The 23,012-nt window shown below is 38.7% G+C and overlaps 1 protein-coding gene and 1 pseudogene across 5 annotated transcripts in view; one reads left to right on the top strand and one right to left on the bottom strand.

The window, feature by feature from the left end:
* The window catches only part of Pfkfb1 (6-phosphofructo-2-kinase/fructose-2,6-biphosphatase 1), a 60,936-nt gene that overhangs the window by 29,722 nt on the left and 8,202 nt on the right, over positions 1 to 23,012 (bottom strand). For all 5 annotated transcript variants that reach the window (XM_037199003.1, XM_028883455.2, XM_037199004.1 and 2 more), the window contains one exon: positions 1,038 to 1,163. In XM_037199003.1, the coding sequence (XP_037054898.1) occupies positions 1,038 to 1,131 (94 nt within the window). In that variant the 5' untranslated portion in view covers positions 1,132 to 1,163. The remainder of the gene's footprint in view (positions 1 to 1,037; positions 1,164 to 23,012) is intronic.
* On the top strand, positions 15,393 to 16,209 carry LOC114702872 (annotated as a pseudogene).

Below are 23,012 nucleotides of genomic sequence, written 5' to 3'. Positions count from 1 at the left end.
AGGACAGAACTTGAGTCTCACCCATTTTTATTTCTTTCCTAATGCTTGGCATGGGTTTTGGCACATGGAAAACTTTAGTGAATTAATTAGAGAAAGTGGGTGAAAGGCAAGGAAGGATAAATGGGGGGTGGGGTAGGGAAGAGAAGATTTGGTGCCAGGTATAACTTGGTAGTAGAGTATATGCTTATTATAAACAAAGCTCTGAATTCAATCCCTAGCACACAAAAAAGAGGAGAAACAGAGAGAAGGCTTGATGGGAATAAGGGAAGGGTGACTGGATAGATGGAGTAGATACAATGATGGGACAAACAAGAGAAAGGATAAGAGGAAAATCATGATTGAAAGGAGAGTACAGGATCCCTCTCTTCCCTTCAATAGAGTCATGCATTAGACCTAGCAGTCAGATTTGAAATCAATTGTATCTTGATCCTGTCACTTATAACTGTGTCCCTTTAGAAAGGATATTTCACCTCTTTGGCCTTATTTTTTTTAACTATGAAATAGTGAAAAACTATAATGATAAAAAGTGTTATTGGGGACTGGAGAGATGGCTCAATGGTTAAGAGAACTGACTGCTCTTCTCAGAAGATCTGGGTTCAATTCCCAGCACCTACATGGCAGCTCACAACTATCTTTAACTCCAGTTCCAGGGGACCCGACATCCATGGCAAAACACCAATGCACATAAAACAATAGTAATATTGATGGGATAATGTAGTTGTGATAAAAAAAATACTTGAAGTACTCAGAGGATTGCTTTGAGTTTGCGAGCCTTCTGAAGAGCAGATTTAGTCTTAATACTAGTTTTTCTATGCCTAAAACACAGCATAGTATTAGACACAGAACATAGTCTCATGAAATGATATAATTTATAAGACTGCTGTGACAGTGGTAATAGCAGTGGTAGAAGATGTTCTAATCCTGGAAACAAGGGTGTGCAGCATTTTCTGTACTGAAAGGTATGGCCTTCTACCTTCCTCAGTTTTCAGTTAGTGGCCTGTGGTGGGGATGTATAGCAAATGATTTCTGAGACATACCTTTAGTTGGTGTTCCTATCCAGTTGAGATAGCGTGTGAGCTTCGTAGAGATGTAGGTCTTGCCTCGAGCTGGTAAGCCCACCATGATCACCATTGTGGGAGAATTGGTGAACTGTGGTATGGATGCTGGAAGACAAACAGATCCTCAAAAGCTTATCCCTACACTTAGAGGCTCATCTGCTATTAGCTTAGAGATGTAGAGTTGGAAACCACACTACTTCCATCATTATGAGAAAAAAGGGGGTGTTTAAATGGGCATCACAACTTTTCTTAGAATCATCAGAAAATTGAGGTTGCAGTGCAGATAGTCAACTTAAACTTGTAAAAAAAAGGCATCTGCAGAGGGCAATAGAGCTCTGGCATTTCTTAGTTGATACAGACACTGCTGAACAACATACAAACTCATAAGAAGATCCAGCTAAAATGACTAACGAATTGCTAGGACATTGCTAATGTGACATTCATAAGGACTGCAGACAAACAGCTTTAAATACTTTTTTCAATTTTCCTCTAGGTGCTGGCAGAGAAGAGTGAGAGAAATCCTGAGAAAAGTATTGTATAGTTCTGGCTTGGGGAAGACAACAGAACAATAAACATTGCTCACATTCTGCCCAAAATATTTGCTCCATATTCCTGTGGGGAAAGCCTTACTATTCCAAGGGAAAGGCAAGAGAAACTGTAGCTTGAGAGCACTGGTGGTATCTTACTGAACCTGAAAGCCAATCCTGATCAATCTACCCCTTCTCTCCTGGAACTCGGGCCAGACCAATTTACCTTCTCTTACCTGGGAGGGAAAATATTTCAATCTGCAGAAGGAGGCGAAACAAAAGTTAAGGGCACCGATGAAACTCTCTGAAGTGGAAAGAAATACAGAAAATATACCTGCCAAGCAGGGTGCTAGGCCTACTCATTACATTGGGAGTACAAAAACACTTGTGATGGTCACACCTTCCATACTCAAGGGAAGCCTGCCCAGGACTGAGACTTAATAACAGAACATCTTAGTTCCCCATTCTTCACTACCAAACTAAATAGCTTCAGGAAAAGTAGTAGTGAAGGGGGCTGGAGAGATGGTTCAGCAGTTGAGAGCGTTTGCTGCTCTTGCAGAAGCCCCAGGTTTAGTTCCTAGCAACCATGTGTCAGCCAAAACCCACCTGTAATTCCAGTTCCAGGGACTCTGTTGCCCTCTGCTGCCCTCTACTGCCCTGCACAAGCACATACACATGCAGCAAAGCACGCATACATGACAGCCATATCTGAATGGAATGGCAGAAGTCATAAAGCCAGCATAGCTGCCTAGCAAAAGATCCAGCAAAGCTGAGTCACATGATGGCCGTCATGCCACCTTTGGTTTCATCCCCACCTGTTGCATACTCGAGGGACTTTTAATATTTGTACAATTTGGGGATGTTGGATTGATGGAAAACTTCTTATGAATCATTTATGCCTTCTCCCAGGAATGCTGCTTCTAAGCTTCCCCAGGACAGCCCTGAACATACTATTCCCCCCACTTTTAAAAAGATATCCTTATCTACTTGAAGGTCTTCCTTACACCTTGGAGGTTGTGACACATAAAGAAGCCAGAGGTCTCTTCATGAAGCTATGAGACATTCTTGAAACATCTGTCCGTGTACTTACACAGGAACAAGATATCAAAACAAAGTAAACTCAAAAAGTCAACAAGATTCGGTGGGCTAAAGAAGTTGGCCACAGTTCAGATTACAAGCCTCTTCCCACTATACAACTCAGACACTTATGTGGCATATACCTCTGCCCTACACAGAGACATATTGAGCAAAGTATGAAGTGGGAAGATGATGTAAGAATGAGATGTCAAAACCTCCCTCTCTTAGGACAGTTAGCACATGCAGAGCCACTGTGGTGGAATATGACCAAGGAACAACAGAATGCCAGGATTAGACATATAGACAAATTCTATAAAGATATAAAATATAAACATTGTATTATGTCAGAATTTGAATGATAACTGCAGCAGCTTTAGCCTGAGGATTTTTCCTGGGCACTCTGACCATTAAGAGTTAATAATATACCGGGTGGTGATGGCGCACACCTTTAATCACAGCACTTGGGAGACAGAGCCAGGTGGATCTCTGTGATTTGAGGCCAGCCAGGTCTACAGAGTGAGATCCAGGACAGCCACCAAAACAACAAAGAGAAACCCTGTCTCGAAAAACAAAAACAAAAACAAACAAACAAAAGAGTTAATAATACACTGCTTGGGGCATGGCAATATGCCTGGCTGTTTTGAAGATTTTGTTTTGGTCTAGCATCCTGGAAACAACCAAAGCTACCAGCCGGAGAACAGGCTGTCATATGCCTCTACATTCTTAAAAATTGGGTTATAGGGTTAATGCATAAACTCTGTTTATTAGTGATGTCAAAATTTGAGGAAAAATGTTTGGAAATGATAACTGTTCTGTCATAGTTTATTAATGATGACTAAAAGATGAGCAAAAGGAAGTGAAACACATGTCTAAAACAAAAAATGATATGATCTACGTTTTGGAACATCATGAATGTATCCCTGCTTACTAAATCCTGTATAAATAAAGAAGCACCCTGGCTGCTAGTCAGTCAGGCTGCAAGATTCTCCTGACCACCATGGCCTGGCTCACCCCCTTCCCTCACCAACTCCTTACATCCTCCCTGGGACCTGTCCTGCAGGGGATGGTTCCTGTCAGAGTAGGACAATCCATACCGAGATGTGCCTCCTCTCTGTCCATCTCTCCTAAAATGAAACTAAGAAGTGTCCTGTATCTGATTCCTCCCATTGCCGGCCACTCTTGCATCTACCCATCTTCAGACCCTGCTGTCATCTGGAGCTGGACTCTGGCACATACACATAAAATGTTTAAAGAAATCTAAAAAAAAAAAAAAAAAAAACCAACAAAACAAAAAAACCCAAGATGAAACAGTAGTGAAAATATCTTTATGAGATAAAAGAGGTGGACTGTTTCTAGGGGGCAACACAAAAGGACAAGAATCAAGACCATATAAAAAGTCTGAAGAGAGAGAAAGCATCAGAAACAGTTATGACACTGATGCTGGAATCATCAGACTGAGGATTTAAACTGGCTATGACATCATGTTAAATGCTTTATTTGAAAGGTAATCACATAAGATGAGAGAGCTATCTACTACTACTTTACTACACCAGCATAATCTCTAACAACAATCTAAACATTTGCCCTTATATTCACAGGTAAGTACAGTCCTCTCCCTTCATCAAGGGAGCTTATCTCTGCAACGTACAAAGACCACTACAGAAAAACACAACCAACCAAAATGTAGAATTGTGGACCCCAGTTCCAATGAATACAGCTACAAAGTAACTCTCTCACTCAAGGCTTGGGAAACAGTGAGGAAAAGTGGGCAGAAAGAAAGTAAGAGCCAGAGGATCAGGATGTCTGCAGTGAGACTGTGCCTCCTAGTAATGTCAGGAGCTATACTCATTGTATGTCTCCATTACAACCCAGTAACCCAATCACAGCAGAGAATTCCAACATAGTTGGAGCACAAGTAAAAGACCTTAAAACAGCCTTTATGCATATGATAGAGTTCTTAAAGAAGGAATGAACAAATCCCTTGAAACCTGAAAGTAGAAATAGAATCAATAAGAAAAACCCAAGCTGGAGGAAATCTGCAAAAGAAAATTTCAGGTATTCAAACAGGAACCATAAAGGCAAAATTTACTGAAGAGTGAAAGAAAGAATCTGAGGCACTGGAGCCACGATCAAAGAAATGGATACCTCAGTCAAAGAAAAGATTAAATATAAAAAAAACTCGGCACAAAACACCCAGGAAATCTAGAATACCATGAAAAGACCACATCTATGTATAATAGGAATAGAAGAAGGAGAAATAGCCCAATTCAAAGGCACAGAAAATACTTTTAACAAAATCATAGAAGAAAGTTCCCCTAACTTAAAGAAGGAGTTTCCTACCAAAGTACAAAAAGCATACAGAACACCAAATAGACTGGACTAGAAAAGAAAGTTCCCTCAGAACAAAATAATCAGAACACTAAACATACAGAACAAAGAAAGAATATTAAAAGCTGAAAGGGAAAAGATCAAGTAACATATAAAGGCAGAGCTATTAGAATCACTCCCGACTTCTCAATGGAGACCTTAAAGCCAAAGGAGCCTGGACAGATGTGATGCAGACTCTAAGAGACCACTGATGCCAGGCGAGAATACTATACCCAATAAAACTTTCAATCACCATAGATGTAGAAAATAAGACAGTCCTGAAAAAAAAAAAACAAATTTAAGCAATATTTATCTACAAATTCTACAGAAGGGGGGCTAGAAGGTAAACTCCAACCTAAGAGGGTAACTACATCCAAGAAAACAGAGGGAATAAATAATTCCAGACCAGCAAATCAAAAGAGGGGAAACATGCGGGCAAGCACTATACACATATACACACACCACCACCACCCCCACACCACTAAATAACAGAAATCAAAAATCATTGGTCATTGATATCTCTCAGCACCAATGGTCTCAATTCCCTAATAAAATGACATGGACTACCAGAATGGATGTGAAAACAGGTCCATCCTTCTGATGCATCAAAGAAACACATGTTAACATCAAGGACAGACATCACTTCAGGGTAAAGGGTTGGAAAAACACATTTCAAGCAACTGGACCTAATAAACAGGCTGGTGGAGCCATTTTCATATCTGGCAATATAGACTTCAAACAAAAACTAATCAGAAGAGATGGGGAAGCACACTACATATTCATCAAAGGAAAAATCCACCTAGAGGACATTGCAATCCTTAACATCTATGCACCAAACACAAGGGCACCCAAATTTGTAAAAGAAATACTTCTACAGCTTAAATCATATATTGACCCTCACACACTAAGGGGGAGAATTCAATACACCACTCATACCAATAGACAGGTCATCCAGACAAAACATAAAGCATAAAAATGTTAGAGCTAACTGACACCATAAACAAAATGGATGTAACAGATCTATACAGAACATTTCACCCAAACACAAAAGAATATAACTTCTACTCAGGTCCTCATGGAACTTTCTCCAAAACTGCCACATACTTGGACACAAAGCAAGTCTCAACATATACAAAAGAACTGAAATAACACCCTGATTCCTATCTGACTACCACGGATTAAAGCTGGATATTAGAAACAACAGAAAGCTTACAAACTCATGGAAACTGAATAACTCTCTACTGAATGAAAATGGGTCAAGAAATAAAGAAAAGAAACATGACTTTCTAAAATCCAATGAAAATGAATACACAAAATCTCCAAACTTATGGGACACATTGAAAGCAGTGCTAAGAGGAAAGTTCACAGCACTAAGTGGTGACATAAAAAAAAATCAGAGAGATCTCCAACTAGCCACTTAACAGCACACATGAAATCTCTAGAACAAAAAGAATCCAACACACACAGGAGGAGTAGACGGCAAGAAATGATCAAACTCCGGGCTGAAATCAATAAAATAGAAACAAAGAGAACAATACAAAGAATCAATGAAACAAAGAGTTGATTCTTTGATAAATCAACAAGATAAACAAACCCTTATCCAAACTAACTAAAAGGCCGAGAGAATATCCAAATTAACAAAATCAGAAATGAAAATGGGGACGTAACAGGAGACACTGAGGAAATCCAGAAAATCATAAGGACATACTTTAAAAACCTCTACTCCAACAAAATTGGAAACTCTAAAAGAAATGGATACTTTTCTCAATACATACCACCTACCAAAGTTAAATCAAGACAAAATAAACAATTTAAACATTTATAACTCATAGTAAAATAGAAGCAGTCACATGTCTGCCAACCAGGGGGGGAAAAAGATCCCAGGGCCAGGTTTTAGCACATAATTCCACCAGACTTTTATAGGAGAGTGTCTTAGTTAGGGTTTCTATTGCTGCAACAAAACACCAAGACCAAAAGGCAAGTTGGGGAGGAAATGGTTTATTTGGCTTACACATTGCTGTTCATCACTGAAGGAAGTCAGAAAAGGAATTCAAACAGGGCAGGGTCCTGGAGGCAGAAGCTTATGCAGAGGCCATGAAGGGGAGCTGCTTACTGGCTTGCTCAGCCCACCTTCTTATAGAACCCAGGACCAGCAGCCCAGAGATGGCACCACCCACCATGGGCTGGATGCTCCCCCACTGATCGCTAATTAAGAAAATGCCTTACAGCTGGATCTCATGGAGGCATTTCCTCAGTAGAGGCTCCTCCCTCTCTGATGACTCTAGCTTGTGTCAAATTGACAAAAAAAAAAAAAAACCCAGCCAGTACAAAGAGTTAATACTCCTCAAATTGTTTCAAAAAATAAAAACAGAAGGGACATTCCTCAATTCATTTACAAGGCCACAGTTACCCTGACATCTAAACCACATAAATACCCAACACACAAAGAGAATTAAAGAACAATTTCCCTTATGATCATAAATGAAAAAAATACTCAATAAAATATTTGGAAACCAAATCCAAGAACACATCACAAAGATCATCCACCATGATCAAGTAGGCTTCACCTCAGAGATGCAGGGATGGTTCAACATATTTAAATCTATAACTGTAATCCACCATATAAAAACTGAAAGGTGAAAACCACATGATCTGAGATACCATCTTACATCTGTCAGAATGGCTAAGATCAGAAACACTGAAGACAGCTTATGTTGGAGAGGATGTGGCATAAGGGGAACACTATTCCACTGTTGGTGCGAGTGCAAACTTGTACAGCCATTTTGGAAATCAGTATGGTGGTTTCTCAGAAAATTGGGTATCAATCTACCTCAAGACCCAGCAATACCACTCTTGGGTATATACCCAAGGAATGCTCAATTATACCACAAAGACACATGCTCAACTATGTTCACAGCAGCATTATTCATCATAGCTAGAACCTGGAAACAACCTAGATGCCTCTCAACTGAAGAATGGATTAAGAATATGTGGTATATACACACAATGGAGTACTACACAGCAGAGAAAAACAATGACATCATGAAATTTGCAGGCAAATGGATGGAACTAGAAAATATCATCTTGAGTGAAGTAACCCAGACTCAGAAGGACAAACATGGTATGTACCCACTCATAAGTGGATACTAGAAGTAAAGCAAAGGATAACCAGACAACAACACACAACTCCAAAGAAGCTAGCTAACAATGATGATCCAAAGAGGGATGCATGGATCACCCTGGCAAGGGGAAATAGATGAGATCTCCATGAGTGAACTGGGGGTGAAGGGGTGGGCAATGAAGGGTAGGGGATGGGGGATGAGAACATAAGGGAATGGGATGGTCAAGCTGGAACAGGGATGGAGTAGGAAAGCAATGAGAGAGATACCATGATGGAGGGAGATATCATGGGCATAGAGAGAAACCTGGTGCTAGCTAAGTTACCAGGAATCCCCAAGGATGACCCCAGCTTGGACTACTAGAAATAGTGGAGAGGGTGCCTGAACTGAACTGGCTTGCCCCAGAGATCAGATTGGTGAATGCCCTAACTGTCATCACAGAACTTTTCTCCAATGACTGATGGAGGCAGATGCAGAGATCCACAGCCAAACACCAGGCTGAGCTCCAGGAGTCCAGTAGAAGACAGAGAAGTTATTCTATGAGCAAGTGCATCAGGATCATAATGGGGAAACCTGCAGAGACCACCAAAGCAAACTAGTGAGAACTCATGAAAGTTGGATCAATGGCTGTGGAGCCTGCATGGGACTGGACTAGGCCCTCTGCATAGCAAGACAATTGTATAGCTTGATCTGCTTCGGGGGCCCCCAGCAGTATACTCAGAATCCATCTCTGGTACATGAGAGGGCTTTTTGGAGCCCATTATCTATGATGGGCTACCTCGTGCAGCCTTGAGGCAAGGGGAAGGGCTTGCACTTGCCTCTACTGGATGTGCCTCCCCATGGGAGGCCTTGCCTTCTTGTGGGGGGAGTGGGGAGTGAGTTGGGGGAGCCTGGGGGATGGGAGGAGAGAAGAGGGGAGTCTTTGATTGGTGTGTAAAATGAATGAAAAAATTTTCTTAATAAAAAATTTAAAGTAGTTAAATATAATAAGGAAAAGTAGGAAAATAGAAAAACAAAAACAAACATGTGAATAGGAAATGTAATACATGTATACTTAATATGTACATATGGAAGAAAGAATGGGCAGAAGAAATATTTGAAGACATAATGAAGAAAAGTGAATATATACTATGAAGAGGAAATAGCAAGAACAAATATAATGAACAGACAATGCTTCACAAGATGCGAGGATTTTGCAAAGAAAGTTATGTATATTTTGAAATAGGTTCTTGCCAGGTACCCCAGGCTGGCCTGAAACTTATGAAACTCTTGCCTTAGACTTCTGGGTGTTGGCTTTACATGTAGGCACCCCAATATCCACCAAGATGGTGAGTTTTAATCCAAGTATATGAATAATGAGTTTCAATATAAATTGCCTACCTACATCAAAGAGAGAGATTCCAATACCAGATAAAGAAATAATAACCAAATATGTGCTTTCTACAAAACACATACAGCCCAGTCTTATTTGGTATCTTTTATCTATCAGTAACTAAAATATAAAACCCTAAAAGAATGTCTGAACCTCTGCATGAATATTGAAAATAGGCATAGAAAGTGAATTAGGAAAAAATACCAGAGTTTGAAGGAATAATTAAACATGTCTAATGGCACATACCTGTAACACCAGCACTTGATAACTAAGGAAGGAAGATCATGATCTTGAGACTTGCCTGTCAAGACTTCACTTGGGCTACACAGTGAAACCCTGTCTCAAACAAGGGTTAGTGAGAGGGCTGAGCAAAGAGACACTTGTCATCAAGTTCAATTCTGACCTGAATTCAAACCCCAAAGCCACATGGTGAATGAAAAGAACTCTCACTAGATGTTGTCTTACTTCCCCTTACAGACCATGGTATACATCTCACCCCTAAATAAACAAATGAAAAAACAAACAAACAAACAAGCAGGAACATCTAGAGAGTTACACAATTAACACTATTTTTATAGCCTTCACTATCCTGAGCCTGAATTCAATATCACATGAAACACAGAAATGGGCACTGTTTAATGGACAGAGTAAGTCATAGAATAAAGCTTGTAGTTTGGGCTTGAGCAAAGAATCCCATAACTTTGTATAAATAAATACATATTAATATACTTTAAAAAAACAGAAACAGAAGTGAGAAATAATGTTCAGAGACAATGGGAGAAATCCTTTGAGCTTATTTTCTTTTCTTTTTGTTTTGTTTTTTTGAGATAGGGTTTCTCTGTGTAGCTTTGCGCCTTTCCTAGAACTCACTCTGTAGCCCAGGCTGGCCTCGAACTCGCAGAGATCCATCTGCCTCTGCCTCCTGAGTGCTGGGATTAAAGTTGTGCACTGCCACTGCCCGGTGAGGTTATTTTGTGTGTGTGTTGGGGGGTGGTGGTGGGTTAGCTACTAGAGACTGAATCAAGTGCTCCATCACTGAGCTACATCCCAGTCTCCTTTGGGTTTTTATTTACTCTATTGTTGTAGAATATTATTTTAAGGGGTGTTACTTTTGTTTATTTTGCATTTGTTTAACTCTGTGAAGCTGTGTTACTTTGCCTGTCTAAAACATCTGACTAGTCTAATAAAGAGCTGAACGGCCAATAGCAAGGCAGGAGAGAGATAGGCAGGGCTGGCAGGCAGAGAATATAAATAGAAGGAGAAATCTGGGAGGAGAGAGAAAAAGATGGAAGAGTAAAGGGAGCAGCCAGAGAAGGAGGAGGACTCCAGGCCAGCCACCCAGCTACACAAACAGCAAGCCACAGAGTAAGAATAAGGTAAGAGAAAGATAAAAGTCCAGAGGCACAAGGTAGTTGGAATAATTTAAGTTAAGAAAAGCTGGCTAGAAACTAAGGCAAGTTAAGGTTGGGCATTTATAATTAAGCATAAGCTTCTGTGTGTGATTTATTTGGGAGCTTGGTGGCAGGCCCCCTAAAAGAGCAGAAATAAACAACAAGACTCTACAATTTAGTTCTATAGTGAGGGAAGCAACCTCAAGGGCATCTCAGAAGTAGAAGTGGTCCAGAATGGGAGCTTATAGGAATCAAAACGCTATGGGTTGAGAATCTTTCTGGAGTTTGAGACAGTGTCAGCAGGACACAAGCAGATTTCGTTGCTGTGGGATGAGTGCTGTGGGATGTCTTTCTGTATGCTGTGAATATGTGTTGCTATGATTGGTTAATAAAGAAGCTGCTCTGGCCTATGGTGAGTCAGGATATAGCCAGGCAAGAAATCCAAGAGAGAGACAGGAAGAAGAAAGGCAGAGGCAGTGGAGATGCCATCCCGCTGTCCAGGGAACAGCATGTAATGGCACACAGTAAAGCCACGGAACATGTGGCAACATACAGATTAATAGAAATGGGCTGAGTATAGTTATAAGAGCTAGCTAGCAAGAAGCTTGAGCCATAGGTCATGGCCATACAGTTCATAATTAATATAAGCCTGTGTATATTTACTGGGCAGGACACAGAAAAACTTCTGACTACACTTCATAGGCGTTTTCCCTCTTTCCTTTCCTTCTACATTGCTTCTAGAAGGAGTACAACCATTACAGTGAGTAGTTTCTGAACAGAGGACAGAAAATGGTAGCCTAAAAAACTGGAAAGCACTGAAAAGAAACAAAAGAAGAACGAGTTTATTTATGACTTGCTAGTGTTTTGGTGCTAATTAGAATACCAATTCAGAAGCTCAACTAACTACCTTTTAAGACTTCTATCCAAGACCCAGATAGACCACTGGAGGGGTACACAGAAGACAGGTCTAAATAGTATTTCTGAAAAAGCTCTGAAAATATTATATATAGAAAACTAAAAGAGAAACATTAATATTTCCCAAAAGAGTTAAATAAGATTTGGAATCTCTAAACAACTTTTAAGAGATCCACTACACAAAACCCTATGAGAAACAAATTCACCAACGACAGTAGTATCTATGCACTGATACTTTCTGTTATTAGTCTTATAGTATCAATCAAACCATTAACAATAGTTATTTATTTCTAGCTCCATCCCATTTGGTAAGGCTGTTCTATATACTTGTAATACAGTTCAGATTTGTATGTCACAAACTATATTCAATGCTAGATTATCCAAATACTTTACATGATTTGTTTAAAAAAACCAAAACACTGGCCGGGCGGTGGTGGCGCACGCCTTTAATCCCAGCACTCGGGAGACAGAGCCAGGCGGATCTCTGTGAGTTCGAGGCCATCCCGGTCTACGGAGCAAGATCCAGGAAAGGCACAAAACTACACAGAGAAACCCTGTCTCGAAAAACCAAAAAAAAAAAAAAAAAAAAAAAAAAAAAAACCAAAACACAAATTCAGCCCTCTGAGTTTTTACAAGTATATAAAGTCAAATATTCACTTCCATAACACCATACAGAACAATTCCATTCCTATAATTTTCCCTTACATAGCTGATTGTAATTAGAACTAATGACATCCCACCCTCAAGCCCAGATAACTATGATCTATATTCTATTCCGATAACCTTGCTTTTCCCAGGATTTCAAATAGATTGAATTATATTCTATGTCAACCTTTGATTCAGGCTTTTTTTCTTAGTACAATAGATTTTAGTTTGTAAGGCATTTGAGATATATTCTAATTGTTGTATGACTCAACAGTTCTCTTCATTCCTGAGTGGTATTTTAGTTTGTTAATCCAGCATCAATTGAAGGCATCTTGGTTATTTCTAGTTTTTTCATGAATTTTTAATAAAGCTATATATTGTAATATATATTTGGTATAAATATTTTTTCAATTTTCTTTATGAGAAATGAAGTGAATTATTATATCTAGGAGTAAAAATGCTAGCTCCTATGCCAAATGTATAGTAAATAAAAGTACTAATTGAACTGTTTTCTGGTTTCTAAAATGCTGTTGGGAGGCAAGATCTACTGGGAGATCCCTCGGTCAAACAGAGCACATGCAGTAGTTTGTATGGTAGTTCTCATGTGAACTCTTGTGCTTTGTAAATAGATCATGACCCTTGTCTCAATCTTGCTGGTTCTCTCTTGCTCTCTACTTGGTTCACTTTATTAAAAGCCAGTTGTCCCATTGGGACTCAGGGACAACAAATGAAGGCCCTAAATGCCAAAAAGCTAGTAAGAATTCTTCAATAATGATTTTGACAAACTTTAGCACAAGAGTAAGAAGGCCCTATAGGAACCTTTGGAACTCTTTGGAGTCGCCACACTTTTATTAAATATTTTTACAGGAATCTCACATGCTTTTTACAGAGCAGTTAAAAGGGCACTGGACAGAAGAACATGTGGCACTGGACAGAAGAACATAAGCATAGCGACTGTGAGTCTCTCTCTAGCTCTTTTCTCTAACAGAGGTCTGAGATTGAAAAGGAAGGACTTTGTAATGTTAGCATTTTTGAACAGTTAGAGGAAGGTAAATTTGTCCCATAACAATCCTGTTCCAGCCTTCATGTCTCATCTAAGGAAAAAATTAAAGTCTATCATCAGTGGGAAAGAGAGTTTTAAGAAAATACGTTGCAAATGCTTTGGACAGAGAAGGGAGAGGAATACTCATGATGGCCAGAGCTGCAAGAAACAGGCCCACTGCGCTAATCAATTATATAATTTTAACTTAAAGGACAAGAGAACAGTCATCTGTCCCCATACCCTAGCAATATGCCAATAAACATTCAGTGCTGTGATTACAACTGGGAAAGCTGCAAGAGAGAGAAGAGACTCTCTCTGAAATGTGACCAAAAGGGAAGCCCAAAATAAGTGACTGAACAATTTTCCAATCTTTGGCAATTATAATTCTAACTAATTTCACAAAAAGCAAGAAAAAGATAATCTTGAAGGAGGTCATAAAGAGAGTAGGGAGAGGCACTTAATCAATAAAAGAACAATGATGGAGACTTCAGAGACTTATTAGAAGACAGAAGACAGTGAAAGGGAATTAAAAAAATAAACTGTCAACCTAGAATTCAATATTTAGCAATATGTTCTTAAAAATAAATTCAGTGTTAACAGGTCTGTCCTATAATCAACACTGAGGGTGCTTTAGACAATGCTGAAGGCTCTTTAGCTCATTAGATAGAGCTCAGAAATCTGGATCTATATAAAAAAGGAAAAGAGTTGGAAAAGGATTTAATAAAGGGATTTTTCACAGTTTTAATGAAGGAAAATAGAATTCTATGTTTTAAAATTTGGGCTATTCTAATAGGCATATAGTAATATATCACTATTGTTATGATTTGTATTTTCCTGAAGACTAATCCCTTTGAACAGAGGTCTTTTTTGCATGTGTGTGTGTGGATGAGTATGCCTATGCCTGTGCATATGGAAGTTAGAGTACAATGTATTGGGTGATTATAGCATATAGATAAATGGAATGATTAATGATTAATGGCAAAGCCCAAGGGTAAAGTCAGAGGAATTAGGAATCCTTGGGCAAAAGGTATCTATGCTATGCATGAAGTGATATTTGAAGATAAACTTGTCATTTGAATATAAACTTAAATATTTAAATGTACACTGTAAATCCTAGGGCAAATGCTACAACTTGAATATGCTGCTTCCAAAACGGACACATTGAAATTGTGTGGCCAGTGGGATGGAATAAAAAGAAATGAAAATATTTCTGAAATACCAAAGCCAGACAAAGATATTAGAAGAAAATTACAGATCAATATGTGACCTCAACAAAATACTAGCAAATTGGTTCCAGAGAAGCATTAAAAAATATTACATACTGTGACCAAATTTGATGTTTATAGGAATGCAAAGTTGGTATAATTTCTGAAAATTGGGAAAAGTAATACTGCATAACAAAAATTGAAAATGAAAAGCCACACAATCATGCCACATGACAAAGAACAGAAGGTTCAGTTTCATAAAGGATACTGTGTTGATCAGACTTTCTGTTCCTGTAGCAAATACCTGAGGAAAACAACTAAGATAGGAGAGACTGACTGACTTTGGCTCACAGGTTCAGTCCATCATGGCAGAGAGCATAGGGAAGAGCAAAGCAGCTCACACTGTAATATGAAGCAGAGAGAGGTCTGAACTAGGGAGCTTCTCCTCTGCCTCTTTTATTCTACCTGGGTCCTTAGCCTATGGGATGGTGTCATCCCATTCAGGGAAGAACTCTGATTGGTTAATCCTCCCTGCATGTGCTCTCATAGCCAGACGCAATGCTGTACTTTATTAATCTCCTAGGTGTTTTTCAATCCAATCCAGTCGCCAATCAAGGTAATCATCACAGGCTTCTACAAAAAATTCACAATAGCTTTTCTCTCTCCTCCAGCCAAGCAAGATGCCCAAGGGAAAGAAGGCCAAGGGGAAGAAGGTGGCCCTGGCCCCCGCTGTCGTGAAGAAACAGGAGGCCAAAAAGGTGGTGAACCCTTTGTTTGAGAAAAGGCCTAAGAACTTCAGCATTGGGCAGGACATCCAGCCCAAAAGAGATCTCACACGCTTAGTCAAATGGCTACATTAGGCTGCAGCGGCAAAGAACCATCCTCTATAAGCGGCTCAAGGTACCTCCTGCCATTAACCAGTTCACACAGGCCCTGGACCGGCAAACAGCTACCCAGCTGCTTAAGCTTGCTCACAAGTACAGGCCAGAGACAAAGCAGGAGAAGCAGCAAAGGCTGTTGGCCCGTGCTGAGAAGAAAGCTGCTGGCAAAGGGGACGTCCCAACTAAGAGACCACCTGTCCTCCGAGCAGGGGTCAATACAGTCACCACCTTGGTGGAGAACAAGAAGGCTCAGCTGGTGGTGATTGCCCACGATGTAGACCCCATTGAGCTGGTGGTCTGCCTGCCTGCCCTGTGTCGAAAGATGGGGGTCCCCTACTGCATCATCAAGGGAAAGGCCAGGCTGGGGCGGCTGGTCCACAGGAAGACATGCACCACTGTTGCCTTCACACAGGTTAACTCGGAAGACAAGGGTGCTCTGGCTAAGCTGGTGGAAGCTATTAGGACCAATTACAACAACAGATATGATGAGATCTGCCACCACTGGGGAGACAATGTCCTGGGTCCTAAATCTGTGGCTCGGATTGCCAAGCTGGAAAAGGCAAAGGGCAAAGAACTCGCCACTATATTGGGTTAAATGTACACTGCTAAGTTTTCTGTACATAAATATAATCACAAACTTCAAAAACAAATTCACAATAATATCACACTTAATGGTGAATGATTGAATGTTTAGTTACCTAAGATTAGGGCAAAAGCAGGGTGTTTGTTTTAACCTCATCTGTTTCTCTCTTTCAAAAAGTAAGATAAATTTATTTTCTCACAGTTCTGGAGGCTATACATATGAAGAGGATACATTTTTTCCCCTCTTCTAGAATGTGGTGGCTGCTGACATTGTTGGACTTGAGTCTGCATTACCCCAGTCTCTGTGTCTGTGGCCACACGTTTCTGTCTTAACATCCAACTAGAGGTTCTAGACAACATAATTACCCAAGAAAAATAAATTTTAGTAATCCAGATTGAAAGGAAGAAATAAAACTATCTCTGTTGCAGATAACATAATCTTATATACAAAAAAAGCTAAAGGAATACAATAAACTATGGAACATGATTACTTCAGCAATGTCACAGGAAACAAGATCAGTACATAAAAATCAGTTACACTTCAATAAAGTAGAAATGAGGTAAAAAAAAATTTTTTTAGGTAAATGGGTGGAACTAGAAAAGATCATCTGGTTGCATGAGGCAACCCAGACTCAGAAATAGAAATATCACATGCTCTTATCCATGGTCCCTAACTCCAAATCTTCATATACGATCACATAACCTAGAGCAAATGCAGAAATCAGAAACATAATAATGGGCCATTGCTGGGGTTTGGGAGCAATAGAGAGGGGAACAGCAGGGTACAATTGATCTGACTGTGAAAAGTGAGAAAAATGGGGGGGGGGCTTTCCTTAGAGACTAAGAGGGAGATAAATACAAAAGAAGGTGGGAAGAGGATAAACTAACAGTAAGGATGTTTGAAGAGTCATAAGGAATCATACTATTAACTACCTAAAAATACTATAATATACATAAGTTGGTATATAAACATACATATGTAGTTTAAATGAAAATTTCCCATTTTGACTGACAATGCTCCTGCCAAGACCCAACGACCATCTAACAAAACCCCAACACCAGGCATGAGAAACCCTCTTTTAAGTTATTCATCAAGATTGTCCAAGGGACTCCCAAAACATTATAGGGTATTGTTAATGCCCTTGATTGCCCTCATAAGTGGGCATACACACTACTGTTGAAGATGCCATGCACTTCAGAAAAAGTACCCAGAGGCTCCTGGGCTGGAACTGATCCAAACGCCTCTTCACTGAGGACTAGCTTTTATGGTATCAGAAGAAGGGAAGCAACCAACAAGGGAAGCAACCATCTTACCCACCTATGATGCCTATGAACCACAACAATGGCCAGCATGGCACAATAACCCTAAGGGTGCAGTAGTGGTACTCATACCTTGGTGGTAACCAACAGCTCTCTAATTGGACCTACATCCCAAACAATGAGAGGGAAATCATGCCTGGTACTGGAAACTTAGCCAACTACACAGAGCTAGTGAAGTCATGGATCTTAGAGGAGAACCTATGAAGTGTCACTTTACTAAACAAGTACAATCCCTAAGCACATAATAAATAGCTGTCCTTATACCAATAGATAAGTGTAGTTCTCATCCCTCATCAGGGAAACTTACCTTTGCAATAGAGACCATTACAAAAAACCACAACCAAATGAAACAGAGCTGTGGAGCCCAGTCTCAACAGATACACCTACAATAAAAAATCCCACACCTAAGGCTCAGGGATTGTTGAGAAATAGGGGTGGGGGAAAAGATTGTAAAAGTAAGAGGAATAGAGTTTTCTCTGAGATTGTGTCTCTTAGGGATGACAGAAGGTATACCATAAAGTCTTACCAACACAACAGGATTAGCTGTGAACTAATCCTCTTGTATACTGTAAAGTTCTGTCACTTGAACTGGTTTAATAAAATGCTGATTGGCCAGTAGCCAGGCGGGAAGTATAGGCGGGGTGACTAAACTAAGAATGCTGAGAAGAGAAAGGGCAGAGTCAGGAGTCACCAGCCAGACACAGAGGAAACAAGATAAGAATGCCATACTGAGAAAAGGTACCAAGCCACATGGCTAAACATAGATAAGAATTATGGGTTAATTTAAGGTAAGAGCCAGTTAGTAATAAGCCTGAGCATTTATAATTAATATAAACCTCTGTGTGGTGATTTGGGAAGTGGCTGCTGGGTATTTGGGAGTTGCTGCTGGGACAGAAACTTCCGCCTATACAACAGCCTAAACATGAGCTGAATATGGACAGCAGCAGATATGCTAACATGGATGAGGGGAAGCCCACAAGACCTCAACCCCACACAAAGGACTACAGGCAAATAAAGAAAGCTGAGAGTGGTAAAAAAACAGTCTTCCCCAGGAAAGATCACATCAATTGACTGTCCAGTAGCAAAAGTTCAGCCCTGAAAACATATACAGAAGTAACAGTATACAGACTGAGCAGACTGTATTAATGTATTTAGGAATATATACATATATGCATATATATCAATTAATGAAAAAGGAGACCATTGAATTTGAGAGAGAGCAAGGAGGGGTACATGGGAGGGTTTGAAGGGAGGAAAGGGAAGGAGGAAATGATGTAATTATAATCTAAAAAATAAAATAAATATTTTTAAATGTAGCAATAAGAAAAAAATTGAAATTAAGAAAACCAATTCCATTTATTCTGCCATAAAAATTAAATCTATAAACATGAAAGTGTACTTTGAAAATTACAAAGAAGTTCAAAACAACCCAAGTAAATGAAACAGCTCAAAAGCCAAGATTCAATATTGTTAAGATGGCAATACTCCCAGGCTGATCTACAGATCAAAGGCAGCCCCTTTGCAGAAATAGACCAATGCATCCCCCAAATACATATGAAAATGCAAAAGATGAATAAAGTAGCCAAAATGATTTTAAAGAACAAAATTGAAGGACTCATGTTTCAAAGTTTCAAAATTTATTATATGTAAATTTTACTATGTGCTAAAAGTATAGTAATGAAGACTGTGTAATTAATGGGGGCTCAGTATAATTAAAAGCCCAGAAATAAATCCTTTCTTTAATTTATGGTCAACTGAATTTCATTAATGGTCTCAAAATAATTCAGTGTGGAAAGAAATCTTTTCAGTAAATGCAGTTGGGATGACCAGGCATTCACTTGTAAAGACAAAATGAAGTTATGTTACTGTTTCATTCCATATGATAAAATTATTTCAAAATGGACTAAAGATCTAGATATAGGAACCCAAACTACAAAATTCTTAAAGTAAAACCTAGGTATAAATCTTTATAGCATTCAATTAGTTTCTTAGAAATGATACTTAAACTACTAGCAAGAAAAGAAAGTAAGTATGTTGGACTTATCAAAATTAAAACAATTGTCTTTTTGAGACACAGTATTATAACCAAGACTGACCTGAAAGATGCTATGTAGCCAAAGCTAGCCTCAAACTTGTGATCCTTCTGCTTCTATACTGTTCAAAATTAAAAATGTTTGTACTTACAAAGACACTGTAAAAGCTAGGCATGGTGGTACATACCTGTCAACCTAGCACTAGGAAGGTAGAGACAGAAGGATCAGAAATTCAAGGCCAGTCTAAACTACCTGACACCTTATCTCATTAAAGAGAGAGAGAGAAAGGAAGGATACTATAAAAGAAGTGAAGAAGCCAGGCAGTGGTGGTGCATGTCTTTAATCCCAGGACTCGGGAGGCAGAAGCAGGTGGATCCTATGAGTTCGAGGCCAGCCTGGTCTACATAGTGAATTCCAAGACAGTCAAAGCTACTTAATAGAGAGACTCTGTCTCAAACAAAATAAAACAAATTTTAAAAAGGAAAATATACCTGGCATATATTAAACTTAGAACAACTGAGCGTAGGTATATTAATATCAAAGGAAAATAAGATTGTAGGGCAATATGACAACAATAATCAACTATTTGATATTGCCAAAGATATAGTAGTTTAAAAAAAAGAAATAAAGAGGAAAGAAAAGGATATGGCTGCTCCTAGGTATGGTGGAGAAGCAAGTTTATTATAGATATGTGGGAAAGCATAGTCAGAGGCAGGAATATCTGGAGGAATCTAGAGTGGACATGACCAGACCGAACTGGGCTATGCGGGAGAGGAGGAATATATGGGAAAAGGGAGAGAGGGGAACCAGGTTCAGCAGCCAGGAGGCCAAACATACAAAAGGGCAGGTAACCAAAATGTCTAGATCATATAGAGAAAAGCCTCTGGGGGAAGGGTAGCCCATCCCCGGGGCTGGAGAGTTCAGGGCAGAGGGCATGGTATGCTAACCATACCCTGTAACAAGTCTGGACTGAGGGATGCTAGGAGAACCTGGCTGTCAGGTCCAGCTTTGATATGTTAAAGGCACCTCAGCCATTTTTCCAAGGTTGGAAACTTAACCAGCAGTCTAAATATATTTGTAACTATCAAAATTATTTGTAACAAGCTGGCAAATTTGGCAAATTATTAGGATACTTTAACAAATTTTCCACAATGATAGGCAGCCCAAACTCCAGTAGAATAGTGGGACATTTCAACCATATTAACAAGCAAGATTTAATTAAGATAAACACAACACAAAGGTAAAATATACAGTCTTCTCAAGTGCTCAAAGAACAGTCACCAAATGCTCCATAAAGTATATCTCAAGGACCTGGGATCATCCAAAGTTTGTTTTCTGGCAGGAATGGAATTTGAGTGGATATGACCTATCTAAACAGAAGCTGGCTCAAGGGCTGGCACGAAGTAGAAGAGGTGTCCTGCTGTTCTAGCAGTCCTGAAATAGAGACTAAGACAATGAGGGCAACTGGTAAGTGATAGACTAAGCAAATCTATGGTAGTGTCTGGTTATCAAATGGTCTAGAAAGATTTATGCATACATAGAACACAAGCCCTGTTTAGTAGGCCAATTATATATCAGAAAAGAAAAAAGCCTGAAAATAAATGAGACGAACATCTAACTCAGTTTAAAAAATATTCAAAGAGAATAAGATATGAATAGCTACTAGAAAGCTGATTAAGCAAAAAATAAAGATACAGAAGGAGCAAACAAAAAAATGAAGCTTAAAAAACAAAACCCAAAGCTGATTTTTTACTTTAAAAAGAACCATACAGTTTATAAACTGTTCACAAGATTTGTCAAGGGAAAAAAACACAAAGGTACAAGTAAACAATGTTGTTAGAGAATACAGTGTGTGAAAAAAAGGTTTTTAAATACAGAAATAATAAATGAATCTTAGAAAAAAAGAACATATAAAAAGAAAACACCTTTTAAAAGATGCACACACACAAACTTTCAATAAACTTGAAAACATGTGAAAGGGAAAATTCCCAGAAAACCGTAACTTAGCAAGTCTTACACAAGGACAGCAGCAAGCAAAACAAACACCATAACTTTCACAGAAACTGGAGCCGTTGAAAGGTTTAAAAGACACACGAGGACTAGACTGTTTGATCTGGAAGTTCTGCCAAATATTTGAGGAACAGATAGTTCGGGGACAAACTCTGTCAGAGATGGAATGAAAGAAAATAGTTCTCACCTCATTGCATGATGTTAGTATAACCTTGACACCAAAACCAGAAAACGACAACATGAAAACAGAATCTCTCCTGAAGAAAATACTAAAGTACTGAACAAAATTTTACTGAACTAAATTTAGAAGTACTTTTATGTCCTAGGACTGCAAGATTAGCTCATAATAAGAAAAAACATGTAGCACAAAAAAGTTGAAAGTAAAATAATCATGCTGTATTTCAATAGATACAGAAATACAACTCATAAATTTCAACACCAACTCACTTTTAAAGAACTATGTCGTTAGGAATAAAAAAGAACTTCCTTACCTTCTTAATAGGTATCTGCCAAAAAACATTTAATTACTTGATGGTCAAACTTTCAAAAACAGTCCCTTTAAAAACAGGATCAACCTATAAATGCATATTATTAACATACTTTTTAACATTGCACTGTGTTGTATGTGTGTTTGTATGTTTTGGAGGTAGGGAGGGTCTTAGTAAATTATTAATATAAAAAAGATATTTAAGAATCATAAGGATAAGGATTGCTGGGGGAAAAAATGAAAGCTGTAATTTGCACAAAAATTGCCAAAACTAATAAGAAAACTTAGGTTTGTCAGTTATAAATTCACCATATAAAACTAATTGTGTGTGTGTATATATATATATATATAATCAAACTACTATAAAACACAACTTTCTACAAAGGTACTCTTTATAGTAACAATAAAAATAAACAAGAAAAAATCCTTAAAATGATGTGCAAACCCTTCCTAGAATAAATTATAAAATGTCACTCCAAATAACATGAAAAAAGTCAAAATTTGTCAAGAGATATAGCATGTTCAAGGATAATTAAATATCACAAGATGGTTATTCTCCCCATATTGATTTACAGATTGAGTGTGATTCCAAACAAATCTTTAAAATATTGCCTCTCTGTGTGTATAACTTGAAAAGATGATTCCAAAGTTTATGAGAAGAGCAGTTGGCCAAGAATAGCCAAGATACTCCCTAAGAAGGGCAAGATACAAGAATTTACTAAGATAAATGACCACTTCACTATTGTTTAAAGCTAAAATTTCAAAATTATCTAATGGGCATCAATAGTAAAATAGGTTAACTACAAGATAGTCAGTCACAAAATATAATTGCACACAAAAAGGAAAAATAAGCTAGGAAGACACAACAATAATATGTGTAGCTCATCTACATATAATGTTGGTAGGAAAGTGCAGCTATCTAAGGACTCTATACATGGCTATACATTTTAATAGTCAGGACAAAATTATTGATTCTATCTT

This window comes from Peromyscus leucopus, chromosome X, assembly GCF_004664715.2.
Source record: "Peromyscus leucopus breed LL Stock chromosome X, UCI_PerLeu_2.1, whole genome shotgun sequence".
In the NCBI taxonomy this organism is placed as follows: domain Eukaryota; kingdom Metazoa; phylum Chordata; class Mammalia; order Rodentia; family Cricetidae; genus Peromyscus; species Peromyscus leucopus.
This window is presented reverse-complemented; position numbering and strand designations above follow the sequence as displayed.